The sequence below is a fragment of the Rhipicephalus microplus genome, chromosome 4, assembly GCF_043290135.1.
Source record: "Rhipicephalus microplus isolate Deutch F79 chromosome 4, USDA_Rmic, whole genome shotgun sequence".
NCBI lineage: Eukaryota > Metazoa > Arthropoda > Arachnida > Ixodida > Ixodidae > Rhipicephalus > Rhipicephalus microplus.
Genome location: NC_134703.1, coordinates 12,645,589 through 12,667,739, shown reverse-complemented (window position 1 = coordinate 12,667,739; position 22,151 = coordinate 12,645,589). Strand labels below are relative to the sequence as shown.

At 45.4% G+C, this 22,151-nt stretch overlaps 1 protein-coding gene across 1 annotated transcript in view; it reads left to right on the top strand.

Moving 5' to 3' along the window:
* LOC142814125 (uncharacterized) overlaps nt 1-22,151 on the top strand; it is a 49,234-nt gene that overhangs the window by 7,285 nt on the left and 19,798 nt on the right. Inside the window, exons 4-6 of the mRNA XM_075892055.1 lie at nt 8,763-9,019; nt 9,515-9,607; nt 14,479-14,616. Of these exons, the coding sequence (XP_075748170.1) occupies nt 8,763-9,019; nt 9,515-9,607; nt 14,479-14,616 (488 nt within the window). The remainder of the gene's footprint in view (nt 1-8,762; nt 9,020-9,514; nt 9,608-14,478; nt 14,617-22,151) is intronic.

Sequence of the window (22,151 nt, the reverse complement as noted above, 5' to 3'; positions counted from 1 at the left end):
ATATTTCTTGATCTGAGGACTAAGCTGAAGGAGGGGGGTGAAGGGGGGCGCCAAGGTTTTTTTTTCGACAGGCTTTCAGAAGACTAGCTTAATTAAAATACCTCGTGGAAGCCGCATATTTCATAAAAACGTCCTTACTGTATTGAAATCACTAAAAGCTCGTAATTGAAGGTGGAAGATATGAAGGCGTATCGGAGAGCACAGTTTACGCGATGTAATGGCGTTGAACAGCATTGACACCAAGATTGAAAAAGCAAATTTAACTCGAATGATATGATTTGTCGTGAATGAACACCAGCCAATCTCTCGCGGACCTCCCTAGAACGGGCGGCTCATCTGCCCGGCTGACGAAACCTGGAGGATTCAGGTGAGCCACGTCGTTCCCAGGGTTCCCAGAGTGTGCTGGTACCCAGACAATTTCTATTTCTCGAATTTCTCGTTCCGTGGCCCCATGCAGCGATCGTGCGGTGGTTACCAATATTCTGCCCCTCGCCAGATTTCGGATGGCTGTCTTTGAATCACTGAGAATGAAGTCCGACCGAGAATTAGTTATAGCTAGCGCTATTGCCGCTTCCTCTGCAGTTTTTGAGGAGCCGGTTTTGACCGATGCAGAGGTGACCAAGCGTCCTCGCCTGTCCACCACCACAATCACATAAGAGTCTTTGGCCCTATATTCTGTGACATCTGTATAGACTGCTGTTTTGTACTCGCCATACTCAACATGTGAAGCTCTGGCTCTTGCCTGCCTGTGCTGCGTACGATGAATCATATGCATAATTTTGGAAAATAGTTTTATGCACAGGGCTTCATCTATTTCTCGCTGCACCTGAACTTTAGTGTCCCCAGCGGGAGCCTCAGCCGCAATGTCAATCCTTTTCAATAAAATTCTGCCCGCTTTTGTTGTTAAAAGCCTAGCGTGCTGCATCATCAGGTGTGCCTCACGTAGTTCGTCCAGGGTGTTGTGTACCCCTAGTTTTAACAGCCTTTCTGGAGGCGCATCGTTAGGAACCCCAAGGGCTGCCTTGTAAGCTTGCCGGATTATAGCCTCGACCTTATCTTCTTCACATAAGATGTCGCGTAAGTAATCCTGCTGAGCACAAACGCTTGCACCAGCTTACAGAGATCTTTTTCTTTCACCCCGCTCTTACGGTTAGTGATTCCTCTGAATAGCCTGACAGTCGCATTGACCATGGTCTTAAGTTTTTCAAGGGCCATCCTATTCTTCCTATTAAGGCACGTTGCCGGGCTAGTTGGTTGAGATTCATCATTTTCACTGGTATAGCGCACCACGACAAGGACACACACAAAGGAGAGATGCACACACACACAGCGCTAACTTGCAACTAATGTTTTATTTGCGATCACACTCGCTGTTTTATACAACAGTAGACCGATAAAACCTGGATAATGTCACGTCAAGAATACAGCACAGCCCATGCACGTGTCATCACCGATAGCGACAATCTGTTAGTTTGCAGATATAGGCCCAGAATTCTAATCGTTTTAGTTTCAGCTAGTAGCCTACCCCCAGCTTTCACCTCCAATGATGGTGACGGAACATAGTGTCTCGGATGTATCTCTTTGGGTTTGTCCGGAAGCACAAAAAGCTCGGACTTAGGCTGAGAGCATAAAAGTCCCGCCTCCCCTGCCAACTCTTCAACAGTATTCACTCCCTGTTGTAGTGTTTCTTCCAGTTGTGCGTCACTGCCCTTGCTTATCCGTAGGTAATATCATCCGCATCAAATGTGTGTTTCAGTTCCGGTATCTCCACCACCCTCAGCGGTAGTTTAATCAAAGCGAGGTTAAACAGGAATTGCGACAAAACTGAACCCCGTGGCGTCCCTTTGCCTCCCAACACGGAGGAATCCGAATTTATATATCCTATATAAATTTCTGTGGTTCTGCCCTCCAAAAATGTTCTGATGTAGAGGAAGGTCCTGGCCCCCGGGCGAATTTCTGATAGGTTAATTATTATTGCCGCATGCGAAACATTGCCAAACCTTTATTCAGGGCAAGCCCTAATATATCTTTGGTGCTCGTTGCACGCACGGGATCTACTACGTCGTGTTTCAACTGTATCATGACATCATGCGTGCACAAAATTGGCCCCAAAGCTAAGCATAGTTGGGAAAAAGATCGTCTTGCCTCTGCATAACCCTGAAGCCTGTTGAGAACCACGTGCTTCGTCAATTTGCCCACGCATGATGTCAGCGATATAGGGCGTGGGTTCTCCAAGCAGAGTTTCTTGCCAGGCTTAGGAATAAACATAATCCTAGCATGCTTTCATTGTGCTGGGATCTCTCCGGCCACCCAATACTCGTTTATCAAGTCAGTGGTCACCCCAACCGATTTGAAATCTAGGTTTCACACCATTTTATTAGTAACCCCTTTCGGGCCTGGGGCAGACGTAGTACGCAGCTGCCCCATGGCAAACTCCACCTCCGCAATAGTAAACTCTTCATCCACTTCTGAGTTTTCCACCCCCGAGTATTGTAACAAGCGACCTTCCACTCCATCAGTTATGCACAGATTCCGGCAATCCTGTATAAATTTTCCAATTGTGCTTTCATACTGATGTATTATTCGAGTCATTTGTCCCCATGGCGCCGATTTGGTTGTTATCAGATCCAAAAGTTGTCTCAGCAACTGCCATGGTTTTTTTGCATTGAAACTGTCTATTCATGCGATACAAATTAGGTCCCACTGCTTGGCTTGCAACTCAATTGTATAATTTTCAATTTTACGTTCTATCTTGGCCGTCCTTCTGCGATGGACACCATTATGTTTTCGCTTCTTCCACCTTCTCAAGAGACTCGCGTGTGCTTCCTTCTCACATGTGCAATAGTCGAGAGTCCACCGTAAACTCCTCCTGCTCGACTGGCACTTCTACCGTGGTACTCTTTACACCCTGCTTAAGCGCCTCTTCCAATGTGTCTAGGTCTTCAATTTTCCCGTTCACAGTGTCTGCCTTGTTTTTCTAGACCTGTCCCAATCCGACATTCGGTGCCCCTTCACTTTGTCTTTATGCTTTGTAGCACTAAACGTCATGGAAAGAAAATAGTGTTCACTTCCTAGTGCTTGTCCCGTGTTAATCCACTACGCATTAATGATACCTTTAAGAAACGTAAGGTCCGGAGAGGTATCCTTGCTTATGCTGTTGCCCATCCTCGTATGATCTTGCCGATTGTTTAACAGCGTCCATCGCAGATCCCGGGCAACTTGCCAAAGCCGATGACCCTTTCGCCTGGCTTGGATATAGCCCCACTTCGGGTGAGGGGCATTGAAATCTCCCACCGCTATAAGCTCAGCGCTAGCTGCTAAATGTTGAGCTTGAATCAGGAGTTGTGGCAAGCCCCTGCCTTTATCCTTTGGAGAACTATACACATCAAGTAAAAAAAACAGACTCTTCTCATCCTTTCGTTTAGGCAAAATCTCTAGCAGGACGTAGTCTTCCCTACAGCTATCTACGGTATGCTGAATGGCAGTGATGTTGCGATGGACTAGCACGGCTGCAAAGACGCGCGATACGCCCCTTGGATCAATCCCTGGCGCTGCAAAAACCTTAAATCCGAGTAATTTCACGGAACCACTAGCCTTCTGTAAGGCTACTATGTCCGGCTTGATTTTGTACGAGCAACTGCAGGTTACCCCACTTGCGACAGAAGCCGCTGCACTTCCACTGTCAAACCTAAATTTGCTGGCGAGGGGCCATGATGAGGCACCAGGTTGACTATTGGCGCTTAGTCATCCACGGAAAGCAGTCTTGCTCCAACAGAGTATGAATCTGCTGAAACATGCCCACGACCTGCGTTTGGAAAGCCCTGAATTGACCAGCAAGCGTGCCTAGACGCTCCTATATTGTGTCTAGTCTGGTTTTGATTTTTTCGACTCGAGCTTCCAACCTATCGTGCCCTTCCCCCTGCTTGTGTACTTTATCCGCAAGGGTAGCTACATCCGCCTTAAGACTAGTGACTTTAAAAATCAGCTGTTGCATGTCTACCCGTGACGTCCCGGCTAGCTCTTTAGCGTTAGCTCTCTCCTCGACCACCAGTGGTCTCTTCACTGTCCCCCGATTCCACATTACCATAGCCGCGCTCTCCTGTACGCGAGCAGACGTCTCTTGCGTCTGTAGGCTTTGCACTGCTGGTGCCCGTGTCCCTTGCCGTTGGCCGCTTTTAAGTGCGCGTTCCATCTCTGCAATTCTGTCTTTTATTCTTTTAACCAAATCGCCCTGCCACTGAACGAGCGCTGCTAACTCCCTCTCTCGAGCAGCTTCGTTCTGGGAGCCCGCGTTTGACCAGCTCACCTTTTTGTTGGGGTCGCGTGCATGGCTGTCGGGACTGGATACTCGTCCACCATCTTGGCCGCCCCCGCGCCCTGGCTATGGCGGTATGGAACTCGACCGGCTCCATCTTTTACCGTTCCGTGGCCCTCGACGACCACTCATTGGTGCCAGCTTGGCTCTCTCTTTCTATGCTCTGCTGCCAGCCTGTCAGTGCCTTGCGAGCCAAGCAAAATCTGCAGTGCGCACCATGGCACACGATGTAGTCGGGCGTGTACGTCAGTTACTTTCCATCTGGTGGGGCAGGATGGTTCTTCCCGCAACGACAACATAGGTTACTTTTCGGACGATAGCAAGTGTCCGCTAGATGTCCAACTCGTCTGCAGTAGTAACAGGTCTCGACTTAATCTCTATATGGGATCACAGCGTACAGACAGTTCCAGTAAGTAACCTCCCGGGGTATACGTTTTCCTCTGAACGTAATCTCAGTCGCCTTCGGCTTGCCCATAGGTCTCGCGTCCAGAACTGGGATTTGAGTGTCGTGACAGTGGGAGAACTCAGATACTCGGGAACAACTTTCTGTGGCATTGAAGGGAAGGCTACGGAGCCAAAGTGGGTGTGTGCCACTGCTGTAGAATATAGTGCCACACGTGAGCCCATGTTTTCCGCATGAAAATAAATAGTAGGACAACATTATTTCCTACCAGTAGTTTTTTATAAAAAGACACTGCATGCACCGAGCAGGTATTCATATCTGTTGTTGCTTTCCGAAGAGCCGTTTCACGTTTTTGCGCGTACTGAAAACTTCGCACGTTTTACGTGCACCTCACAGTCAGAATGGAATCTTCATCTTTAGGTAAGCGCGCGTGTCGCCCTCCAGCTATTCCGGCGACTCACCGACGGATATTGTGTCGAATTTCACTCACAAACAGCTGTGTACGCAGACGTGTCATATTGTGTGCAGTAGGATTGCCTGAACACGGTGATCATTCGAAACGCAAGCCGAACCGGACTACGTCGTGGAGGTGTGCAGAAAAAGTAGCTCTGCACCCGTAGCTTTTCCTTCATTGCCACAGAAAGTTGTCCCCGAGTATAGAGATGTGAACAATGATATGGTGCGTGGGTGTAAAGGGGCCTCAAAATTCCTCGTGCTAACGCGGGTAAAAACATTGAATTTTAGGATCATGACAGCGACGTGAAATATGTGCAGTGCAAGTGAATGGCGAAAAGTCGTGTTAGTAAAACCATGTTGGGAATGTAGTCACCGCAGTCGTGATCTCGGCACAGTAGTCGTGCTACGGATCACCTCGGAATATGAAGTGAACTTTACGTGCGTCATTTAAAAGCGTAAATAGTGATTGAAGTATAAAATTCGGTTCCCTACTGATGAGAATCACAAAGTGCAGTGAGAGCTGCTCTCGGTAGGGTTTAAAAAGTGATTTTTTTGCGTGAAACAAACTGGCGTGCCTGTGTAGGGGCAAGCTACCCTACCGTCATGAAGGCTACGCAATCGGCATGGGCACCGTCAAAGTGAGCAGTCTTGGACGTACGTTTCTCACTAGCTGACTTGTACACCGTGAATGCTCCTCCCGAGTGAGTGTTTCACTTTTAACGGCAGTACGGTGCTGTCATCGATCTTCAACAGAGTACTGCATTGCATTACCAACTCATTATCGATAAATTCCTTCATTGGTATGTTACTTCAGCATTACATCATGTAGCTCTGTATTAACAGTCGTTGACCACAATTTTACGTACTGCACGCTAAGTACTACGCCGCCTCTCAATTAAGTAGGGGTTTAAATCTTTACAGTGGGTATCATCGCTTTTTAAACGCTTTTCTTGTGGTAGAAATAAATAGAGCCCCGATTGAAATACACAATCAGTTTTAAAAAAAATCGGAGTTTTCTCCTGCTCCCTAAATACATGTTAGTCTGGGATATGTTACTGTTCCGGCGCTTAGGGCTGCCAGTAATATGCAACTTGCAAGAGCATATTACTGATTCCAAGTGTGCAGACTTTCATAAATACGGGCATTCAGATGGTTCTGAGAAGGTTTGAACGGCACTAGAAGATATCGTGTTATATCTAACAAAAACTACAGACTACGCAACAGGCTGCAAGCTGTTTTTAAATATGGATCGCCAATAGGATTTGCCGCACAAGGTGATAACGAGGGAACGTTGAAGGCTAAAGTTAAAGCTACGGCTCCCTGTGGCGTTTGTTCGTATGACAAATTCCTGGCCACCGTGCCTTATTTGTGATCTTGGTTAGTATACTTTGTTCTATTACAAACGATTGTATTTCATTACTTTGTGTTCCACACAATTCATGTTTTACTTCCACAACGAAGCAAGCTGAAAGCCCATGTAATCTTGAAGTACTCGATATGATTTGCATCACGTAATAAAGTGATACTGATTGTCATCCCAATAATTACACAACCATCGTGTTGGAGCGACGTTTGCATAACAAATATTCGGGCGTTATTGTGCAGCAGTATTGCAACATGATATGTGCTTGTCATTACACTTGTATTTTCAGTAACCAAACACACCAATAAATGCTTCGGTCATAGGTATCCTATATCCACATCTAAGGGCTTTTCCAAGCTAGGCAGGGGTTCCATTTTTAGACGATCACATTTTGATACGTTGCCATAACATATATTTTATTGCACGCAGATAGGCTGGCTGAAGAAAAAGTGTAAACTAATTACGTCAGTCATTGCGAAGCTGTTACCGAAAATCGATCTCTCAGATTACAGCCCTGGAATCCTGTGGGCAAATTTGATCTGTCCCGACCAGGAGTTTTGTTTGCGTGTGTGTGTTTTTAACAATTCAGGTGAGTTGCTACTTGTAAAAGCAGCACTTAACAAAGCAGTGGCCCTAACCCGATCAGCTTGCAGGTGCATATGGAAAATAGCCACTCTAAAGAAAGCCAATGATAACCGCATTCCATTCCACACTTGCCAAGATGCCTGCCGAGAACAATATCTGTGTGCGTTTCTGGAGTGCTATCTTGGGCACTTAGCGCGTAGGCAGGATAACAACTGGTTATTAAGATATTTGCCCTGAGGAGGCGTAGTCAGGCAGCTGCTGCTGCTGATGATGATGATGATGATGATGATGATGATGATGATTATGATGCTGATGCTGATGCTGCTGCTGATGATGATGGTGTGAATGATGATAATGACGATGACGATGACGACAATCCTGAGCACCTAAATTTCCTCGTTATGTGAGATTTCGCAATGAGAGCATTTTAAGCCGATTTGTCAGGCAGTAGCAGCATTCCGGGACTATCAAGCTTGCCCAACGGCGAAATTTGACGATGTTCGAAATAGAAACCCCGTTCTACGCATCATATTCTTTACCATAATGATCATCACCATCATCGTGAGCCTAACTACGTCCACTGCAGGGCACAGGCCTCTCGCACCCATGTTCCGCCGATGAATCCTGTCCCTCGCTTGCTGCGGCCCCGTTAATGCGCAAGCTTCTTAATCTAATCTGCCTACCTGATTTTCTGTGTGTTCCTCGGGCGTTAGCCTTCTCAGCGAATCTAGTCAGTTACCCTCAATTACCAGTGGTTATCCTGCTTCTGTGTAACGCATACATCTGCGTACTACGCATACGTCCACGTAGTGGCGACAGCACTATGTACGCAAGGTGTTATCACGTGACGAAGTGCTTTAAGCGCATATCCTACGGTGCAAACCTTTTGTAGATCGTTAAGAATTAGAACTCGTGAAAACCAATCCCAATCGTATCTTTAGAAAAACGACGATTTGAAAATGTACCCCGCGGAGCGGTCGCTAGACGGCCAAAGCTGCATATTCTTTACAAAGGATTTCTCAAGACATGGACATCCTAGGTTTGTTTACTCGATATTCTTTAATGAAATGCAAAAAATATTCATTATCTAATTGATCGATTAACCACATGTACCACCACTCCCCCCTCCGCGGTGGTCTAGTGGCTAAGGTACTCGGCTGCTGACCCGTAGGTCGCGGGATCGAATCCCGGCTGTGGCGGCTGCATTTCCGATGGAAACAGTAATGTTGTAGGCCCCGTGTGCTCAGATTTTGGTGCGCATTAAAAAACCCAGGTGGTACAAATTTCCGAAGCCCCCCCCCCCCCCCTACGGCGTCTCTTATAATCATATGGTGGTTTTGGGACGTTAAACTCCACATATCAATCAATCAACATGTACCACTAATTTGTAGTGGCTAATGTCACCTAAAGTTGGCTAATAAATTGGATAGTGTCATATAATGTTAAATTATTGTTAGTGTTGGCTAAGTACTGTTGAATCTTGGTTAGCATTGGTTACTTGTTACTGTCAGCTGTTATAGCAGAAACATTAAACCAATCGATTTACTCAACTGTCTAAGACGTTTTCGATGTAACGTAGCATCAGCCATACAAGTCAATAGTCACACAATTCCTGTCTTTCTTTATAATCATGATTGCAGTGAAGGACGCCCGAACAGGAGAGACACTCGCTACCGTAAAGGAGAGCTCTCAGTTGGAACAGCGCGGCCCTGGCGAGCAGCTGCACAGCGTTTCACGCACGCAACTCGACGTGCCTGCACTGGGTATCCACGAAACCAAGGTCGAGGACTCCGGCAACGCCAACAACAACGCGCAGCGGCAGCTTCTGCCGGGCGCCGCCGAAAAAAAGAACTATGTTCCTTACGCCTGGAACGCACAGGAACCCGACCGTAACGACGTGAGTGCGCCGGGAGGGACACACCGCCATTTTTTACCTGATTGCACGTATCGCGTACCGGGACCCCTTGCGATACCGCAGCCCCCACCGCGCGCTGGATGAGCCGGCGGTGTTTCACTCAACGAAGGCGCTACTGGGTTCGCTGTTTTAGTTGCTGTGTTCACTATGAAGAAATATTATCGATGTGGCTACCGGACAAGGTTGAAAGTAAGCAGCAGGAGAGCAACCATGGAGTGGTACGCCAGCTCCTAAGCAGCTGTGGTATACGTAATTTTTCACTACATTCTCGTCGAGTAAGGCCTTACATTCTCGATGGGATGGTAGAACAAACCATTGTGTTGTATTGAGCAGTTATAGCGTAAATGTGACCTAGATAGTTGTGTATGCCAACTTTAGTTTAAGGTATAAATATGATCAATGGAAATGTGTGTCTCTCTGATTTTAGGGCTTTTGAATAATGCCAACACAATCTTTTACGTGTAAATGTTCGTGCAGTACACGCCCACAGACCTGGCGGAATACATCTTGAGGACAGGTGACGAAGAAGGAGTCGCCATGGCAGTGGAAGAGCTACTCAGACAAGGGATGGTAAGAGCCAGAAGCACGCACAAAACAAACCTGGCATAATTTGCCTCATTGCGAAATATTTACCTCCAGTGAGAGGATTCGTTGTCTTTCTGTAAAGCATTGTTCACAGAGCGCAGGCCCTAAACTGGACTATCACGTTAGACGTACTGCCGGATCAGCCTGTCCAGTTTTGCGTTGAGGTTTTTACTTTTTTGAGTTGGTATGTTGTAACTATGGAACTCACCAGCAGTGAATGCTTTCACAAGCTCAATATTGTGCAGTGAGACAGCTGACAGAGCATAACCTTCGCGAAAGGTTTTGATCAAGAAAATGTACTAAACAAGGAAAGCAATAGAAGTGCAAAATTCCTGCTCCACAAACGTACATTCAAGGACACTAGTAAGTTACTATTGCAAGAAAATTAACCCAACGTTTCTCTTAGAGCTTAAGAGCATTTCTAGGTGTAATTAAGCAAGTTTGGATGAAAGCCCAGCTTATGTAGAAAAGATAGCATCATTAGAAGAGACAGAGTGTGTTTATTGCGAAAGCAGTTATATAGACACTCTCGGCAGATTTTCGCTGTCACTGTCATGTCCCGTGTATGTATTCGTCTGTACGTATAAGAGAAAATCACGAGCAAAAACAAATAAAAAGAAAGTAACTCCGAAGTACTGCACCGGAACCAATGACCCCTCCCTACACCGCCTTATAAACACTACCACGGGCCATTCATGCTTAATAGCGGTGAGTTATTTATAATATCACGGGGTCTTGACGAAAAAAGAAGACTTTAGATTGAAGATGGAACTTTATTTGAGACGAACTTGTGGCCGACAAATGAATAGTATGATTACAGCGACACACTAGCACCGATAGCGGCGAACAAAGCGTCGGCCGTCAATCAACCGATAAGCGGTGAAGCGCGTCGGTATCTAGCCACTTGGCATGCAATATTCTAGCGTAATCGCTAATGGCTACGTGGGTTCCAGAATTATCTGTAATGTTAGCGAAGTTGGCGTAATCTTAACGAAATGACTTACTACAGTCCTGAAGCTTCTGGAATACTGCAGGCGTGGTTTGCGCCGAGTATTACGTGCAGTGTAACGGAGCGATAACAAAACTTGAGGAAGAAACGTGGCAATATATGCTATATATAGCTGGCTGTACGCAGATCTCGAAGGAGGTTGAGAGTGTTTTTTTATTACACAATGCTTTTACAGTTTGTTTCATTTTGAAAACTGCCCTGGAGACACTCGTGAGAAACGTGACCCCTCTCTGCATGCAGTTTTCCGAAATTAACCACGGGTAACTCTGGCGCGGCGGTCGTTCAGACATGAGAATGATGGGTAGCAGACAAACTTGCCTATTCTTCATGGTTGCGGGCTTCGAAGGCCGTTGTATATTTGTTTATTTTTGTGTTTTGGTTTTGTTTCGAATGAAAGAACGGACCATTGTGAACTTCGATACGAATTGGTGAGCCTGGAATGTTCAAAGTTGTGAATCGTTACTGTTAAATATTTGCTGAACTTCGTCTTGCTGCACAATAAATCAAGGCCCCACGTAGCTAAATGGAGCCTAAACAATGGAGGTTAGACATATACATGCTCACTGAAGCTCCGTGCGTCAAAGCTCCCATAGACATGCTAGAGTTCCCCCTAATGTACATTCGGGAGCATAAGTGTGCAGACCACGGAATCGCGTGGCCGAAGGCATCGATGCGCCATCTGGCGACGAGACGCCTGTTGCGGTGCGCATGCGCGTCCCGTCATATTAGTTGGCCTTTCATGTCTCTCTCTCCGACGCGCTCGTAGTCAAAACGACTACTTGTTGTCACTGTCCTTGCTCAATCCATTTTTTTTCTTTTTTTTTTATTACGTAGTGGCTGCAACGGCGCCGGTTGCAGTGACGGACTCGCGTCGTGATTTATAGCGGTCTATTAGCATTACTAAGCGTAGCCAGCCTCCCGAAACACGATAAAGCTAAGCACACAAAATTAAGTTTTCTCAGCGCAGCTTGCCTTTGATGCGTTAGGCCAAGTTCAACTGAAATGAGCCTTGTTTTGATGCAACAAGCGCAATAATTACGAAGACAATAATTAAATCAGGTTCAAGGCTAGTTATATTTAATTTTCTCTATTAAGACTAGACTAGGTGGTTTGTAGTTAGTAACTCCTGCAGCTTAGAATAAATGAGCTCACAAAAATCTATGTTCAATTATTTTAATTGTGTTTTGTTAGAACTTGCATAATTGCCCCTAATTAATAATGGACTAGTTTGTTAGTGCCATTATCAACCACACTTAGTAGAAATTTTCTAAGTTTACCTTGGTGCTGCCTCATTAGCTTATTCATGCATGATCATGCAAATTATGCCACACGAAACTGCAGTATGTTTAGTGTGCGATTGAATATCAGACTTATTAATCAACCATAACTACTATGCGTTTTAACTGACACAAATTATACATAAGTTAGCTTCATTGACATAGTGTCACTATGGAGTAATTAGTATCTTCCAGGGCTTGGCGCCTCTAGAATCATGGGAAGTAGACTTGAAATAATTGGCCGCGATAAGGTTTTCCCTATTTAGGCCAATTTTGCTCAGCTAAATGAAATCCCAGCATAATCAACTATGCATAATTGGATTCGGTTTTACGTGTACTCTTCTTGACCCATCTGGGCACATCAAACTTTTTCTACGCTATATTGCATGAATTATGAAAAAGTCATTTTAAAATTATTTTTTAGCTTTTGTTATTGACTGAACAAACGTAAACATGACCAAAAATTTTCAGAGTTTTAATTGCGGTAATAATAAAGATGCAGCTTTGTGCCAAATACAGCACACCATGAAGATGGCGGAGCAGAATTGCTGCCATGGGCGAAAAACATAGTATCGTGTAAGGTGATCTCTTTAGTGCGTTAAGGGGAATCGAAGTAGTTGTATGCTGCATTCAGGCACATATAATTGTTGCCCCTCCTGCATCTTACTGCCGACCTCTTCGTTCAAGATGGCCACTTACATTTTTGTCTCTTCTCATCAAATTCTCGCCAGTGGCCGACTTGGTCAGATCGGGCACCTTTGGGAGGGGAGGGAGGGGGGCTTCGTTGCAGCCGGCACTCTGCTTTTTGGCTTGAACCAGGAATTTCATGTTTTCTCTAGAAGGCCTTCTTGGTCGCTTTTGGGTAGGCACTTGTAGTGAGAGGTAAGGCATTCTGCAATTTCAGTTTTCAGTTGAGGCAGTGGAAGAACTCCTTTCTTCCTAAGCTACTCCTGCACCTTCCCGTACAGTAGCTATGCTGCTATTACCAATAAGTCTAACATATGCGTAAAAATTTGAAAGTGCCACTTCTTCGACCTGCTATGCATGCGGTTAAGTCCAGGCAGTCAGTCCAGCAGAATGGCTCCGCCCAAATGTCCTTTGTAGACATTTACTACACTGGGGCAATCATTCTAGCAAAACTTTTTGGCTAAGGTAAAACAGTACTTAGTCTTTTGGACTGGATGCCTCCCAACAAAGGTCGACAGGAATGATACGATGCTGTTATCGTACCAATGCACACACGGTAACTACATATCACCTACCGCGGTTGCGAGTTCTTTCGAAGCACCACGTCCTTTACATTTTAGTTCCTTTTCGCTTTTTTTTGGCGTCACTTTGGTAGACGAGTAGCCCTCACCGTACCGAGTGACAAAACTGTATTTTCGAAAGAGTGACCTGCGAAGACGTGAACGCATTTGTTGCTCCGCCATGCTACACCTTCACCACATAACACCCATATTCCTTCCCGCGCAATTTCCTACTAACTGCAACATTGTGAATGCTAGTTTGCGGTGCTCATCTGCAGTTTTGGAAGAAGTTTAATAATCTAATCTCGAAGACTACACATTAACTATGTCTGTTTTGCATTTTACTGTAAAAATTTTGTTTTTGACGTTCATACTGTGCCAAATTTGGCACACAGCGATATCGAGTTCTCTGGTGTACTTGCGGAGAAAATTCAGAGTACTAATGATGGGCTTGAATATATGAGACCATAAAGCATGCCAAAATCATTTTTATATGTTTGTGAGGTGAAAAGGTTTATAGAAAAAAGAAAACATTTACCCGTGTTTGCCCTCTCCTAGTTGCACGTCGAACCCCAAAATGCATTTGCCTCTGTTTTGCTTATCGTACAAGAGATATGGAATCACTTGCCCACCATAAAAGCACATTACTATGAGAATTACTCTTACGGTATCACATTCTCAAGTGGATAGCCCACATCTGCAAGAAAAAAAATGCTAAACTGTATGTGCGAAATATGGGACACCATGCAATAGAGGAATATTACCATAAAAACAGCAACCTTGACTGGGCTTAACTGATTTTATCACGTGATACCGCTCTTAACTAGGCTAGATTAGATTCGGTTACATTTACATTAACTTAACTAGGGTCACTTAAGTTCAACTTTCCTAACGCGAGAAAAGCAAGCTGAGCTGAGAAAACATAATTTTTTGAGCTTGGCTTGATCATGTTTTGCGTTATATGCAGTTTATATATGCAGTTTATAATGCAGTAAATTATGCTGTTTATAAAAAACGAAGTTCACTTTCGGGCTATTGGGTAGTTATGTGCACAAAATATAAAATAACGAATCAAATCTAAAATATCATCTCTTAGACCCGTGTCGATCTCTCGCGGTATCTCCCTTCTTTGGTTCTTGTGGTATGTCTTCCTGCGTGTTGATTTTGTGCTTTTGTGCTATACCATGATTATTAGCAAGCACAAAATAGCTCACAAAAGGGTCCTTCTACAGAACATTACCAACGAACTCAGATATGCTTCATGTAAGCTAATACTGATTGATCGATTGATTGACTCATTGATTGATTGATACTGTATCGCAGATGACGCGCGAGGAGGCGATCGTGTACCTGCAGGACGTGAAGGCCGAGATGTCGTATATCCGCGCCCAGCAGGAGAAGTTGCGCAAGATCCAAGAGCTGCGCGAGGCAATCAGCATGAAGAAGAAGGACGAGTTCAAGGTAGCCTTGACTGCTCATCGTCGTCGACATCAGCAGTACTAGAAGCTTTTAAATCATTAGTCCCAGCAAACATTCGTCTAGTGCGAATGATATGGGTGCCAGGCCATTGTAGTATATTTATAAACGAGATGGCTGACACACTTGCGCGAACATCTCTTGATCTTCCGATTGGGCCAATCATGCCTCCTACAGCTTATGTAACAGCAGCGAGGTTTAGAAAACTTTCCCTTCTTGAAGACTCATCAAAAATCATGATACCGAATCCAGACTTCTCGCACCTGCACTTCACATGGAATAATAAATGGTGTCCCACGCGTAAATTGGAAGTCTTGATAACAAAATTACGTTGCCGTGTACCACCTCTTACTTTCTACTTAAACAGGTCTGGTCTGGTGCCATCCCCTCTGTGCTCAAGCTGTAACGAACCTGAACATATCGACCATTTTCTTATCACATGTCACCGTTTCAAAAATTAAAGAAAAAACTGCTTCGAAATTTTATTCAGAAAATTAGGAATATCACTTAATACTCCCAATATTTTGTCTTTTGGGGCCACTTCATTGGGACACAGCGACAGGAACATCTGCGGGGCTCTCTGCGAATTCATATATAACACAAGAAGATTACCTTGCTGAGTCAGTGATCAGCTCTCGAATTTCGCTAGCCACACTACCACTTATTATTTAGCTGATACACTGCAATGATTCAATTTTCGGGAGAATTTCATATAAAAATTCCACCTCAGATATTCAACAAATTCTATTATTTCTCTTCCCCCTTTTTTTTCGTTTTTTTTACATTGCGCCAAATTAATTTCACAGTCAAAACACAGTAATTATATTCCCCTAGTCTAGAAAATCTATAGGTATTGACTTGCATTAACCACCGGCTTCTTGGCCAATCCCCCTTAGTGGGTGAGAGCCACAAAAGAAAGGTACAAGCAAGCAAGCAAGCAAGACGCGCAGTTCTCTCGCAGCATTACTCCTCCACCACAACAAGGACGCCCGCATTGCGCATCTTCGTGCACTATCTCAAAATTTTACAGGAATAAAAATGACTGAAGACCTGCAGAACGTGTATCAAAGTCTTAAAAGGCGCTACATGTTTCGAACAGCATAGGTCTGCATGTTTGCTTTTATTTCTTGTTCTTTATCAAGATTGTTGCTGCTGTCTTATCCAGGAAAGAAGGAAAGGGGAACAGCCTCCGAAAAAGTTTGAATTTTGCATACCTGCAAAGGCACGCAAGATCGCGCCTGACGTATAAGCTTGAACCCCCTTGCAGCACAAAAAAAAGCATATCTCGCTGAGCTCCTAGTTAGCGTGGTAAAAGTAGCAATTATCTTCATTATTTGCTCCTCGCTATCACTGCACCTCTTGACAGTTAGAGTCTGCTGAGGTAGCGATTGATTGATATGCGGAGTTTAATGTACAAAACCACGACATAATTTTGAGAGACGTTGTAGTAGAGTTCTCTGGAAATATCGACCACCTTGGGTTCTTTAACGCGCACCCAAATCTGAGCACATGGGCCTACAGCATTTTCGCCTCCATCGAAAATCCAGCTGCCACAGCCAGGATTCAATCCCGCAACCTGCGGGTCAGCAGCACTGTAGCTTAGCCCCTAGACCACCACGGCGGGACAGATGAGGTAGCGTGGACTACGGACTCAGATAGTAAAATTCTAGTCAAGTTTGCATACTCAGCTATGTATTGATCTGTAAATAAATGAGAGCAATATTTTGCAAGTATTAAATAGCTGTTTGCTGTAATAAATAATATATTATTTTTTGGGGTGCTGGTAACATGTCACTGTGATGAACTACCACAATGCAGTATTTAAACATGAAAGTGTTTTATACCGGGGCCCACCAAGATTTCCGTCATGTCTAAAAAAATATACACAATCAGATTTCAAAGAAGAAATTTCCACCAGTGGGCATCGAACCTACGACCTCTGGGACCGTAGCAGCAGAGGCCGAGCATGCTATCAATTATGTCACGGTCACTTTTTTTTTCTTTATTTCCGGTTCAACATCACAAACGGGTTGCTAAGATAAATATATTACAATTCACAACGAACAATACAATAAACTTAAAAATAACTAAGCCCGTCAAGCATTACTATAACACATCACGTCCTAGAATTCCTTCATGGTCAGTAGGGCTTCTACCCTTTCTACCCATGAAGGTACACATTCGTCTGTTCTTACTACCTCGAGTAATCTTGAGATGCTTTCTTTGAAATACTCTCTTGCTGGTCTTCTGTCTGGGTCACAATGAAATCCAGCCATTCTAGAGCGCCATATACTGTGCAAGGCAGTCATCATGATAAAATCGAAAGGTAATCCATCCTCATTCTCTATTGCCAAATACCTGATCCCATGAGGGTCTAACGGGAACTCTTTTTTGATTGTCCTTTGTAATACGTCCCAAAAATAAACTCCTTCCCAACAGTGCAGAAAAACATGGTCAATAGTTTCCGGTTTCTTACAGATTAGACAGTGAGATCCCCAAGGCATATAAAACCCCCGCTCCTCTAGGAAGGTTCTTACAGGAAGTGTTCCCGTGTGTAATTTGAAAAAGAACGTTTTCGCACTTGGAGCTGCTCGCATTTTTTTAACTCGTTTAAGTACATTCTGACCCTTACGTGCTGTATATAGCGCTCTGTACAGTGGGATGGGGAGCATCGTGTCACATAAATCTTTGTACAGTTTTTTCTTTCCAACAGACCACAGGTAGTTGAAAACCGAACACACAAAAACCGCACGCTGGCCACAACTTCCTTCATGTATCCTTGCACAGCCCCCGTGGTAGCATGAGTGCTCACAACAAACTCGGGCAACAGTGTACTTAGTTTTGTTTGACACACTGTTAATAGGAAAGGATCTCTTGCCTCGCGAAAAAAGAAAAACCTATTTACTAACTGCTTTATAAACAGATGTCCTAGCCCAAGGCCTCCACACTTCACCCGTCTGAGCAAATTCGTGCGACTGCACCTTTCCCAGTTAGAGCACCACACAAATACTGCAAACACCCGATGTAATTTTTGCACATTGACCCGGGAACAGTACAGCACTTGCATCACATACCACAGCTTAGACACAAAAAACCAGTTGCATGCAGTAGCCCTAGCAAACATGGACAGATAGGTTGCATTCCACCTATTCGCTTTCTCTTTAATTTCTTTCGTTTGCTGTGTCCAATATTCATCAGTACTTTTGTATGACTCGAGCGGTACTCCGAGATATTTAACTGGCGTTCTTGTCCATTTAATGGCTGCAAAAAATTCTGGTGTTGAAGGCCAATATCCATGCCAGAAGCCGAGGCATTTACCCCAGTTTATATGGCTTCCTGTAACTTCGGCGAAAGATTTAGAAACTCTGATTGATTCTTCAATACCGTCATAGGAAGTGCTACAAATCGCAACATCATCAGCGTATGTGAGTAATTTGACCTCTGATGATAGTACTCCAAATCCATTAATGATGTCATTCTGCAATATCGACTGACATAAAGTTTCAATATAGATGCAAAACAAAAGAGGACTAACAGGGCAACCTTGACGCACTGAGCGCTCGATTCTTATGGGGGGGCCCAATGTCTTGTTGATAATTAGTCTCGTACTACCGTTCCGATATGCCATGGCTACTCCGTCAATAATTATCTTACCAACATTAATGTGCTTCAATACTGCAAACAAAAGAGCGTGGGAAACGCAATCAAAAGCTTTCTCCAGATCCAGCTGGAGTATGGCCACACGAGCATGACAGGTGTCAACATATTCGAGCACGGATCGCATTTTATGAACGTTTGTAACTATGGACCGACCTTTTATTCCACACGTTTGGTGTGGACCGACGATATCTTTTATTACTGACTGAAGTCTGGCCGCCAAAATTTTCATTAATATTTTGTAGTCTACGTTTGTCAGTGCGATTGGCCTGTACGCCGTGACGTGCCTGAGCTTTTCAACCTCATCTGTTTTCGGAATCAGAACGGTACGCGATTCACCAAAGGATGGTGACAATTTCTTTTCCTCATATGCCTCATTAAAAACGCCCGCGAGTATTGAAGACAATTCGCTTTTAAAACATTTGTACCACTTGGCACAAAGACCATCTGGTCCTGGAGATTTCCCAGGATTTAACTTATCAATCGCCCGTTCAACTTCAGATGCAGATATAGATAATTCCAAAGCGTTTTTAACTTCCTCACTCACTTGCGGCAGGCGTCCTAAATATTTGTCTTTAAATCTTTCTAGGTTTGCCTGTCTACACGCAAAAAGGTTTTCAAAATGACTTGAAAATACGGATAAAATGCTGTCCGTATCAGTTACTTCGTGACCATCCTTCTCTATTTTTTCGATATGATTCCGTCGAGCGTTCGTTTTCTCCACCCCTAACGCTCTTTTGGTTGGCGTCTCTCCAGCCGCTAAAGCCTCAGCCCTAGCACGGACGAGTGCACCGCGGTAGCGTTCCTCGTCATGCAGTGCAAGTTTCTGCTTAATATTACGTATGTCAATTTTATATTCTCCCGGTTGTTTGCACTCCAAGTCTATTAGTCTTTCCAAAGTCTTTCGGAGTTCTTTTTCTTTCTTTTTCCTTTCATAACTCAATGCGCAAGAACGATCAATAGCTTTTATTTTTATTCGCTGCTTGAACTCTTCCCATTGTTCTGCAAGTTTAGCTCCATCATCTATTTTTATATCATTGATGCAGTTCATAACCTGATCTAAGAAATATTCGTCAGTGATCAATGTGGAATTCATTTTCCACAGCTCCCATGAGAAAGTTCCACCTTGTGTTTTCTCTCCCATATCACATTTAACTAAACAATGATCGCTAAAGTGTATTGGGTAAACAGCATATGTCTTGCAGTGGGCTATTAATTCAAGCGACACGTAAATGCGATCAAGGCGCGCATGGCTATTCCCCTGAAAATGTGTGAAACGCACCTCCCGCGTTCCCTCCATACAGTTGCCCACGTCTTCTAACTCGAATTGAGTAACTACGTCCGCTAGCGTCCTACTACTTTTATCGTAATTGGCGCGTCCATTTGCTCGATCTCGCTCATTGAGGACGCAGTTAAAATCGCCAAGTAATACAGACTTCCTTTCCAAAGTGAAGTGCTGCTTTAGGTTTGAAAAAAAGAGTGATCGCTCCTCACAAATGGTTGGTGCATAAATACACTCTATACGCCACTGACATTCATTGAATACAAAATCACAGAAAACCAATCTACCAGATGGGCAAGCGAAGGTATCTTGCACTACCAGACCCGGTAACTTCTTAATGAACAAAACGCAGCCTGCAGACGTGCCTATTGCTTGACTTACAATAGCGTGGTAACGCGCCGTAAACCTCAGCACCATGCCCCGGGTTTCCTCCCCACCGTCTACTTTTGTTTCCTGAACAGCTAGTACATCCAGATCATGATCCACAAGTAGCCTGTAGACTTGGCTCTGTTTCCGCTTGGCGGCGAGACCACGAACATTTAACGTTGCCACTCTAAGTTTCGGTGCAACAGCCATGTCTACACAGTGAAGAAGTTAGCCCGGGGCATGGTGCTTACCTTCGGCGTCTAGCATAGAGCTAGACATCTTCGGAGTCTCCAGGTGGACCCGTGCCACTGGAGGACAAAGGTGGCCAGTGTTTGTCCGATATCGAGTTGGGACGCAGCCTCGTGCTGCTGCGTCTGAACGAAGTTGCCTTCGCAGGTGGCCCCTCTTCTTGCTTTTCGCTGGACGCCTCACGCCGTCCTGCAGACTGCTCGCGGGGTCTTTTGCTTGGCGCCCCACCACTGATGCTCTCGCCCGACACTGGAAGTTCGGTTAATTCCACCGGCTCATGCTCCTTCGATGAGGTGCTTGTGAAGCCTTCTTCGGTTTGGCAGGCTGGCTCTTGAGTAACCACCTCCCCAGATGCTATGTCTGCTTTGGCTGTTGGTTCATCACCACCAGTCGGTGTAACTTTACCTGTTGAAGCTTCAGGGTTCACCGCGTCGCCTGCACCTTTCGCCGCGTCTTCAGCCTCGGTCACGTCCATCACCAACTCTGCTGTGTCGTCACCTTCGGCTGATCCGATAGCCGATGCGTACGTGCGCATGCACGCATCTTCGCTGTGGCCGAACCGCCGACAACGCGAGCATCGGGGTACCTTACACTCTCTTCTTACATGGCCAGTACCTTGGCAGCGCAGACACTGCATTGGCCGACCAGGTGCAACCACAAGTGCCAGTTCACCAGCCACCCTGATTTGATGGGGGAGATCTTCAACCTTCACGCCACTCTTGAGCTTAAGTAGCACAGTCCGTGTGGTTGACCCCTTGTCGCTGACTCCTTGCACACGCCAATTCTCCCTGGTGACTTGTACGACCTTCCCAAAAGCCGCCAACGCCGTTCGCACGTCTTCATCGTTGACGCCGTACAGCAGCCAATGAAGACGCAGCCGCACCTGCTGATCCTGGGGGTCTACGATGATGCAGCGTCGGCCCTTGACTTTTAGCTCCTTCACATCCAGCAAGCGTTTCGTAGCGTCCGCGTTGTTCATGGTGACTGCCCAGACATGATTAATCTGGTAGGCCCCTAGTGCCAACACCTCCGGCAGCAGTCCTGTAGGTCCGAGCGCGTCTCGGAAATCTTCGACTCGATACGGTCTGCCGCGCACATCACCGTGTAAAAACACGGTGTTTTGCGCGACGCGTCCCTTGGGCAGTGGTGGCAAAATGATCTCATATCCTGCGTCTTGGTCTTCGGTCATCCTGTTACCGCGGCTAGTATGTGCCGCAAACGCCACTCCTACGGAGCACATGATTCCTGCGTCCGACGCGCGTGAGTGCCGACGAAAGAATGATTATGTCACGGTCACAAACTGGTTTACAAACGCACATCTTACATCATCCACGTTCATCACACGGCGTTCTTTGTCAGCGGGATGGTGTCACCCTCTTGGAGCAACAAAGTAATTCGTCGTTACTGTGGCCTATGCGATAAGCCCCTGCAACTCTTGAACCCCCTCGCAGCTTCTATGGAAAGCGTGCCAGTTTCAGTTGGCAGTGCAATTTTGTCAACGCCTTAATGCACCGCAGGGTGGCGACCTTAGGACAAGCGTCGCAAAGCGTTGGCATAGCGTCGGCCTTGCTCATAACGTCCATCCAAACCAAAAGCACCTCTGCGACGCTCACTTGGCTCTGGTGTCGCGCTGCTCACTTACGCTGTGAAACCCCTGAATTTACTCTCAACCCGAGAAACATCGCGGCCAGGCTACAGGCGCAACACGAACCGCTTAGCTTTTCCCTCTAACCCCACGTGGTATTCAATGGACAGCGACTTTAGCCGAAGTTCTGCGTCACAGCAGCGACACACTTAGGACTGTTAGGCTTCTTTCTGTGATTACTCTGTGGCCATTACCATTCACAGCTACCAGAATGGTTTGTTCAATTATTAATGAGCCGCCGCCAAGCGTCAACGTGGGTGCATCCACGTTACATATTGCGCAAACGCTCTTATATCAATGTACAGTAAACAATCATTTGCC